The sequence below is a fragment of the Pseudophryne corroboree genome, chromosome 6 (genome assembly GCF_028390025.1).
Source record: "Pseudophryne corroboree isolate aPseCor3 chromosome 6, aPseCor3.hap2, whole genome shotgun sequence".
Lineage (NCBI taxonomy): Eukaryota > Metazoa > Chordata > Amphibia > Anura > Myobatrachidae > Pseudophryne > Pseudophryne corroboree.
The window spans coordinates 33,514,806-33,524,564 of NC_086449.1; the positions used below are offsets into that span (position 1 = coordinate 33,514,806).

The following is a 9,759-nucleotide window of genomic DNA, read 5'->3' on the forward strand; positions in this document are numbered from 1 at the left end:
AAATATGTATCTTGGTGTGAATCCAAGAAGTTTCCTGCGGTGGAGTTTCAATTAGGATGTCTTCTCCTATTTCTACAGGCGGGTGTGGATGCTGGCTTGAGATTGGGGTCTATCAAGGTCCAAATTTTGGCTTGTCCATTTTCTTTCAGAAACAGTTGGCTTCCCTTCCTGAGTTACAGACGTTCGTGAAAGGGGATCTGTGCATCCAACCTCCCTTTGTACCTCCTGCGGCACCATGGAATCTTAATGTGGTGTTGCAGTTCCTTAAGTCGGACTGGTTTGAGCGTCTGCAAGAGGTAGAGTTGAAGTTTCTCAGTTGGAAAGTCATCATGCTGTTGGCCTTGGCCTCAGGCAGACGAGTGTCTGAATTAGGGGCTCTGTCACACAAGAGTCCTTATTTCATTTTTCATGAAGATAGAGCTGAACTGCGGACACGTCAGCATTTTCTTCCAAAGGTTGTGTCTTATTTCCATATTAACCAACCTGTGGTGGTGCCAGTGGTTTCTGACACCTCAGCCATTTCAAAGTCCTTGGATGTCGTCAGAGCGTTGAGGACTAATGTTGCAAGAATGGCTCGGATAAGGAAAACATAATCTTTGTTTGTCCTCTATGACCCCAACAAGATTGGGGGTCCCGCTTCTAAGCAGACTATTGCGCGCTGGATCAGAGGTACCATTCAGCACGCTTTTTCCACGGCAGGATTGCCGTTACCGAGTTCGGCAAAGGCCCACTCTACAAGGAAAGTGGGTTCTTCCTGGGCCGCTGCCCGGGGTGTCTCGGCGTTGCAAATTTGCCGAGCAGCTACTTGGTCAGGGGCAAACATGTTTTCTAAGTTTTACAGGTTTGACACCTTGGCTGCTGACGACCTTTAGTTTAGTCAGTCAGTTCTGCAGGAACATTAGTACTTTCCCGCCCATACTGGGAGCTTTGGTAAATCCCCATGGTACTAAAATGGACCCCAGCATCCTCTAGGACGTAAGAGAAAATAGGATTTTAATTACCTACCAGTAAATCTTTTTCTCGTAGTCCGTAGAGGATGCTGGGCGCCCGCCCGGTGCTCATTTTTCCTGCAGAATTAAGTTTTGTCTTTTACACAGGTTCTCAAGTGTTAAGATGTTCACAGCTGTTGCTGTTGCATTATGCATGCATGTTGGCATGGGTTATGTTGAAGGCCATGTTAGGCGGCATGTTTTGTAAGGGGTGAGCTGGTGTGAATCTTGCCACTAGTTTAATGTAAATTCTTCTCTCGAAGTTGTCTGTCTTCTCGGGCACAGTTCCTATACTGAGGTCTGGAGGAGGGGCATAGAGGGAGGAGCCAGTTCACACTGTTGAAAAGTCTTAAAGTGTCGAAGGCTCCTGCAGAACAGTCTATACCCCATGGTACTAAAATGGACCCCAGCATCCTCTATGGACTACGAGAAAAGGATTTACCGGTAGGTAATCAAAATCCTATTATAATAACTCCAAATAAAAGGGTTATTATCCAAATAATTTTTACAGGCTTTGCCCTGTGTGTGGTTTAGGGGTACGCTCTCCTGTGCTGCATATTATTATAATAATTCCAAATAAAAAGGTTATTATCCAAACAATTTTTACAGGGTTTGCCTTGTGTGGTGTAGTGGTACACTCTCCTGTGCTGCATATTATTATAATAACTCCAAATAAAAGGGTTATTATCCAAATCATTTTTACAGACTTTGCCCTGTGTGGTGTAGGGGTACACACTCCTGTGCTGCATATTATTATAATAACCCCAAATAAAAGGGTCATTATCCAAATATTTTTTACAGGCTTTGCCGTGTGTGTGTGTGTGTGTGTGTGGTTTAGGGGTACGCTCTCCTGTGCCGCATATTGTTATATAACTCCAGAAAAATAATGGAGAACAAAAATTTGGAGGATAAAATAGGGAAAGATGAAGAACAACTTCCTCCTAGTGCTGAAGCTGCTGCCACTAATCATAACATAGACAATGAAATGCCATCAACGTCGTCTGCCAAGGTCGATGCCCAATGTCATAGTAGAGAGCATGTAAAATCCAAAAAGCCAAAGTTCAGTAAAATGACGCCAAAAAATGTATTTAAATCGTCTGAGGAGAAACGTAAACTTATATGCCATTTACGACACGGAGTGGCAAGGAATGGCTAAGGCCCTGGCCAATGTTCATGACTAGTGGTTCAGCTTCACATGACGATGGAAGCTCTTAACCTCTTGCTAGAAAAATGAAAAGAGTTAAGCTGACAAAAGCACAGCAAAGAACTGTGCGTTCTAAAATGGTAACAAATCCCCAAGGAGAGTCCAAGTGTGTCGGCGGTTGCGATGCCTGACCATCTCAACACTGGACGGGAAGAGGTGGCTCCTTCTACCATTTGCACGCCCTCTGCAACTGCTGGAAGGAGCACCCACAGTCCAATTTCTGATATTCAAATTGAAGATGTCACTGTAGAAGTACACCAGGATGAGGATATGGGTGTTTCTGGCGCTGAGTAGAAAGTTGATGAGGAGGATTCTGATGGGGATGTGGTTTGTTTAAATCAGGCACCGGGGAAGACAGTTGTTGTCCGTGGGATGAAGAAGCCCATTGTCATGCCTGGACAAAATACCCAAAAAACCACCTCTTCGGTGTGGAATTATTTCTCCACAAATCCGGACAACAGGTGTCAAGCCGTGTGTTGCCTTTGTCAATCTGTAATAAGTAGGGGTAAGAGCGTTAACCACCTAGGAACATCCTCCCTTATACGTCACCTGCAGCGCATTCATCTGAAGTCTTTGTCAAGTGACAATTAAATTAAATTAAAGTGAAGGACATTGTCAAGTATGTGCTGTTTGGGGCCTCGTTTTTAAAACTGTCATCCTGTTACTCACTGCAGTGCCACGCCTAGATGGGCCAGGTGTTTGTGTCGGCCACTTGTGTTGCTTAGCTTAGTCATACAGCTACCTCGGTGCAACCTTTTGGCCTAAAAACAAGGGCCCTCATTCCGAGTTGGTCGCTAAGTTTTTCGTTCGCACAACCTATTCGCAAAGTTGCGTTAACGTAGTAAATTAGCGAACAACCGCCCCCAACGTATTTTTGCTCATTCGTACGCAGTATTACACAAAGTGGGCGTACGCCAAATGACATCGCAGCAATGCGAAAACATCGCAGCAATGCGAAACCATCGCATTAACACATACTTCATCGTAAAAATACTAAGTTGTAGTAGATTTACACATTCATAATTAAAAGTGCTCACTTTTTCGGCCAAACGCACCACAATGGGTTTTTTTTACGATTAATTGGAATAACACCTTCCAATTAAAAGTCCACAAGGCCGCCTCAATTACAAATCCAATTAGTGTAATGAATTGTAATGTTCATGATCAATTAAGTCTTTTACAAATACCAGAAGAACACTTTGTAGCCATAATTGTACATAAACTTTTTAAGTATTTAAATATAAATATAGATGTGTGCAATGTGCTTTGTTTAATTTTTTAATTTAATTTTTTAAGTAGAGTTTTAGTATGTGAATGAAGGTGTTTGCATGTTTATTTAGACAATAACATATATTTTTCCTAAAATTTAAACAAACTTACGTTAAATGTATGAAATGTTTAAGGTAATAATTGTCTGTTCGTCAATCTGCTGTTCCTTTATTGAATTAATAAATAATAAACACTCGCTTAACTTTAATAAAAAATTTTTATTTTTATTTTTTAAAAGAAAAATATAATTTTTTCTTTTTTCTTTTTTGGGTGTTATAAACAAAAATTACAACGATTGGATTCGGTCAACAAGACCCAGCAAGGCTGGAGATGGCTTCGCATGCTCCCAATAATGGCCGCAACAGATGTGGGATCTCCAACGGCAACATCTGAAATTAAGAGATAACATAAACATTAATAACTTACTCACATTACTTATTATACAAGCAAGGCACAAAGCACACTTTAATGCAGGCATGTCCAAACTGCATCACTCAAGCTGGTGTGAAACTACATATACCAGCATGCCTTGACACAATTTTGGTGCCAGGGAATGGCAAAGCTGTATCAGGGCATGCTGGGATGTGTAGTTTCTCAACAGTTGTAGGTCCGCAGTTTGGACAGGCCTGCTTAATGGCAAAGTTACAACATCATGGCTGTTTTATGGTACAATCATTAGCAGAGCAACACACAAGCCTGCTCAGCCTTTTTGTTTTTTAAAAAAGTGGACAAGACCATGGGGTACATTTACTACTATGTGAGTTCGATTTAAGATGGAGCGTTGCCCATAGCAATCTTGGAAAAATACTAATATTATCTTGTAGAAGTGGTTAAAAAATTGAAAAGTATATTCTTATTGGTTGCTATGGGCAACATCCCATGTTAAAGATAACTACCATCTTCGTCAATGTTACACCATGTTGGCATTCATTCACATCTGTGTTTTTTAATGTTAAATTTTTATGGGTTTGGTCCTGCCTCATCACACTGCATATCAACATCTTCAGAAGGACAACATATCCTAGCATGCCCACAATCCCTGAAAGCTGCCCTTACTAAATAAGGTCAAACAGGTTTGAATGTATCCAAACATAATTTTCAGAGTGTAACTTTCACACCACAAATCATTGTGTCATTAGGCTGCCTAACAAAGTGAAGCATGTGATTTGTAAGTGCAAATATGAAGACTACACAGGCACAAGTGTAAAAGACCAACAACATACTAAACTCCACTCTGGTCTAACTGTTTCCCACAAAACCTAACACATATAAAGCCTGTTGTCCTGGCAACCCTGTCGACCAAATGAGTGTCGACCTACAGTGGACACACCAAACATTGGCTACATAAACACTGTACATATAATTTCACTCTCAAAAATGGAAAAGCAACATGTAGACAATGAATAATCACACAAATAGTTGTCCTTGGTACAAAAATTCCAACAGTACAACACTGCATGTTTTGTCATTGTAAGTGTAAGTAGGTTTTGTGTTTTTTGTTAACATGTTAAAACACTTACTTTCCTCTGCAACATGATGGCTTGCAGGAAACACATCAGGGGCTTCTTGTGCCCACTCACTGGGTGGGGAAGGCGGCTGGATGGGGGAAGGCGGGTGGATGGGGGAAGGAGGAGGGATTGGGGAAGGAGGAGGGATGGGGGAAGGAGGCTGGATGGGGGAAGGAGGCTGGATTGGGGATTTATTTTCAGAGGGTGGGTCTGATTGTGAGGGCGAGGGGTGCGGAGAGAAAGTTAAGCCAATAGAGGGTGAGGGGGGCTGAGAAGGGGATTTTGAAGTTGAAGGAGAAGGGGTATGGGAAGGAGGAGAAGGGGTGACAGAAAGAGATGGAGAGGTGGGGTGAGAAGGGGAGTGGAAAGTGGAGTGGGCCTGGGAAGCTGAGGGGGCGTTGGAAGCTGAGGGGGACTGGGAAGCTGAGGGGGAGTGGGAAGTTGAGGGGGACTGGGAAGCTGAGGGGGCGTGGGAAGCTGATGTGGACTGGGAAGGGGAGGGGGATTGAGAAGGGGAGGGGGACTGGGAAGGGGAGGGGGATTGAGAAGGGGAGGGGGACTGGGAAGGGGAAGGGGGCTGCGAGCTCCGCCGTTGTTGTCGTCCTATAATGTGAATTATTAAAAAATATAGTTATCATGTTAAATTACATAGTAAACATTTTGAAATTTCACTGTTCTGTTCCATGTAAAAGACTAATTTTAATTTTTGGGGAAAAAAATTACATTGTAAAAATCTCTTCATGTTGCTCACATCAAAATAAATGGGTCCAACGTATTATTTTGAAGCTCATATCTTAATCTCTTCCATTGAGTCATATTGACTGGTCTAGGCAACCTCACCAGATCACTATTCCAGGCACCTTATTATATAGACAGCACTGATCTAGATTTTGGGGACAGTTACCTTCCTGGTTATTAATTCTGTAAAACATTCACTTGTTTGGTGGCACTTTGCTACAGTCAGTACTGTTTGCCCTAACCACACACACTGTCCTATTTTCAAAAAAGGACACTCTTGGTTGAAATTAGCCTACCACTTAGTGTAAATTGTGGGTAATTCCAAGGGGATTACTGCAGGAATTTAGTTTGCAATTGGCCAAAACCATGTGCACTGCAGGGGAGGCAGATATAACATGTGCAGATAGAGTTAGATTTGGGTGGTTTATTTTATTCTGTGCAGGGTAAATACTGGCTGCTTTATTTTTACAATGCAAATTATATTGCAGATTGAACACACCCCTCCCAAATCTAACTCTTTCTGCACATGTTATATTTGCCTCCCCTGCAGTGCACATGGTTTGGCCCAATTGTTAACTAAATTCCTGCTGCAATCAACTTTGAATTACCCCCATTAGCACAATTTATGCTAATAATCTTATGTAATGTAACTTACTTCGTGTATGCATAGTTCGTATTTGCTGGCGGATCTCCGCCAACAGATCGGGAGTCCTCCTGCGGAGATCACTCCACCTCCTCTCAAGTTGGATGATTGTCCGCCTGCTGCGGACGCGAGTCCGCAGCAGGCGGCGGACCTCCGCGTAGGCCTCGCGCTTAACCCGATTGGGGATGAAGCGCCCAACGCGGCCTACGCGGCGGTCCATCACCGCAACCAGCACGCGGAGCTCCCGCCTGGTGAACGGTGCTGCACGCATCATGGCAATGGCGTTTTCCTTATTTGGGCATATATTTATAGTGTCTGTTAGCATGTGATTGGTCCAAAATCTATGTTGTCATTTCTAATAACTTTATTGATCTTTGCAATGCTGTGAAGAGCAGAGTGTTATTTCGCACGAGCGGAAATACGCATTAGCAGAAGCAAATATTTATCATAAACCAAAAAAAAAATCAAAAACAAACAGACACAGAGACACACAGTTTATTTTAAATTACTATACATATATGTGTACTCACCACAGTTTGTGTGATCATTCAGCTGGACAGTCACAAAGTGGGCAACATTGAGTATCATTTGTTTGTGTGTTTGTTTACATAATCAGGATTTGAGGATATAAAACAAATAAGGACACTATTTAGCAACATTACAGTATTTTGTTTTCTAACCAAACATTGTAAGCTTAACGTGTTTGCGGATTTTGACGATAAGAAAAATTACACATTCAAACACAACAAAAGCATTACACAATCACTTTACAATATCATACAAAATGTAAACATTTATAAAAAAACATAAGCATACTGTGCTTTTTAATATTTTTAAAAAGAAAATATCAAAACACTATACCTGAAATATTCGGCAACAATCCTTGCCCTGACTTGGCTCCCCCTCCGTGTAACACTCCCCCCACCGAAGTGTCGAACAACCCCTGGCTCCTCATCAGGCAATTCCTCTGCCTGAGGAAGCTCTACACTACTCCTTACCGCGATATTATGTAGTATTGCGCACAGGACCACTATTTTACTTGCCATCTCCGGCGAATACATGATGTCGCCACCAGTGCGGTGGAGCACACGAAACCGCCCTTTAAGGACACCAATTGTGCGCTCCACCAGCTGCCTAGTGGCAGTAAGCGCGGAGTTAAATGCCATCTGTGGTCCTGGCCTGGGATTACGGTAAGGAGTCATGAGCCAGGGGGTGCAAGGATATCCACGGTCTCCTGTTGGATGAAAATCCAAAAATTAGAAATAGTATATTTGTAAAGTTACATTTTTTTGTTAAACAAAATTTAGCAACAACTCACCCAATAACCACATGTCTGCTCGTTGACTTGATCTTAATCTCTGCCATATCCCTGATTGTCTAATGACATATGCATCATGTGAACTTCCAGTAAACTTGGCATTCAGGGAAAGGATCTGGAGGGATGGCCCACAAACAACCATTACATTCAGAGAATGAAACAGTTTCCTGTTTCTATAAATTTCTTCATTATGTCTTGGTGGCTGAATAGCAACATGTGTGCCATCCACAACCCCAATAACATGTGGGAAGCGACTACCACCTTCCTCAAATTGCCGCTTCACCACATCTAGGGCACCAACATCCAAAGGCATATCAATGAATTGCTTCACCCGCTTTAGGAAAGCCTGGCAGACACGCCGCAGGACCTTACTGAACTGGCCCTGCGACATGCCAACCAGGTCTCCCACAACATGCTGATATGAGGCTGTAGCTAAAAAATGTAACACAGCAAGGAATTGTGTCAATGGTGGTATTGCTGTAGGATACCGAATTTCAGACTCCAGATCACTCTCTATTATGGAGAGAGTGTCTAGGATTAGATGTGGTGGCAGCCTGTATCTACGCATCACCACATCATCTGGCATCCCAAAAAATAGGACACGGGTTCGGAAAATTGGTGGCCTAGCACGCCTCCGTTGCCTTGGTTGCTGAGGAGCCGGTTGTGGTTGTGGGGCTGGCGGTTGGGGTGGGAGTGCTGGCGTGGGTTGGGGAGGTAGGGCTTCGGCTGCGATAAATATTGACATAACACACTTTTTTGAGAAAAACAAAAAAAATGTTGAATAATACAAAAACAAAGTTACAAAAATATACAAACAATAAATGTTAAAAAAATGTGGTATCAACTTACTGCAGGAGCGTACATTTTTTCTGAGTTCAATTCAGGAACAAAATGAAAAAAAAAATTAGAAAAAAAAATTTTAATTAATAATTGTCAAAAAAATACATATTTCATTTTGAAAAATCCCAAAAAAATTACTTACAACATTTCAGAGCATCAAACACATCACAAACACCAAAAAAAAAAAAAAATTATACAAAATATAAAGAAAACAAATTTAAAAAAAAAAAAACAATTAGTAGCTAGTCCAGGAAAGAAAAACACTACTTTGCAGATCAATCCTGGTAACCAAAAAAAAATGTATTTCCCAAATGGAAAACAAACATAAACACAACACTTTGAACAAACACAAACAGGCACCAACACAGGCCAAGGGCACTTACCTGCTCAAAAATAAAGAAAGTCTTTGTGTTCTCTAGCACACAAATAAATCAACAAATCCAAGGGTTATGTCACCCAAAACCAAGCACCTACAAGAGAACACAAATGACAGTCAAAAACAGCATACAGACCATTAAAACAAACAAGCACAAACACAGGCCAAGGGCACTTACCTGCTCAAAAATAAAGAAAGTCTTTGTGTTCTCTAGCACACAAATAAATCAACAAATCCAAGGGTTATGTCACCCAAAACAAAGCACCTACAAGAGAACACAAATGACAGTCAAAAGCAGCATACAGACCATTAAAACAAACAAGCACAAACACAGGCCAATGGCACTTACCTGCTCAAAAATAAAGAAAGTCTTTGTGTTCTCTAGCACACAAATAAATCAACAAATCCAAGGGTTATGTCACCCAAAACAAAGCACCTACAAGAGAACACAAATGACAGTCAAAAACAGCATACAGACCATTAAAACAAACAAGCACAAACACAGGCCAAGGGCACTTACCTGCTCAAAAATAAAGAAAGTCTTTGTGTTCTCTAGCACACAAATAAATCAACAAATCCAAGGGTTATGTCACCCAAAACAAAGCACCTACAAGAGAACACAAATGACAGTCAAAACAAAGAAGCCCAGGTTTATTTTCACAAATGGACTTGCCAAATATATATGTATTTAAAAAATAAAAAAAAATAAAAACATTTAAAAAACACTTTTACATCAAAAAATTAACAAGACGATTTCCAGAATACTCACAAACGAAAAAACGCCAAAAAAATGCATCACTGTCTATATTCAAAACGCAAACGAAAGGACAAAGGTATGCTTGACAATTACTCACTCTGCAAATTCCTCTAGCAC

At 41.4% G+C, this 9,759-nt stretch overlaps 1 protein-coding gene across 2 annotated transcripts; it reads right to left on the reverse strand.

Annotated features, from left to right (window-relative positions):
• Window positions 1-6,880: 6,880 nt before the first annotated feature.
• On the reverse strand, window positions 6,881-8,966 carry LOC134934790 (putative nuclease HARBI1). Of its 2 annotated transcripts, XM_063930149.1 has the most exons (5): window positions 8,893-8,966; window positions 8,519-8,538; window positions 7,670-7,784; window positions 7,213-7,585; window positions 6,881-6,903 (listed from the first exon to the last, which is right to left on the reverse strand). In XM_063930149.1, the coding sequence occupies exons 2-5, from the start codon at window positions 8,531-8,533 to the stop codon at window positions 6,900-6,902; spliced, it is 507 nt and encodes a 168-aa protein (XP_063786219.1). In that variant the 5' UTR covers window positions 8,534-8,538; window positions 8,893-8,966; the 3' UTR covers window positions 6,881-6,899. The 2 variants fall into 2 exon arrangements, with proteins under 2 accessions (XP_063786219.1, XP_063786218.1); XM_063930148.1 differs by lacking the exons at window positions 8,519-8,538; window positions 8,893-8,966 and having other exon boundaries at window positions 7,670-8,225.
• Between the last annotated feature and the right edge of the window lie 793 nt (window positions 8,967-9,759).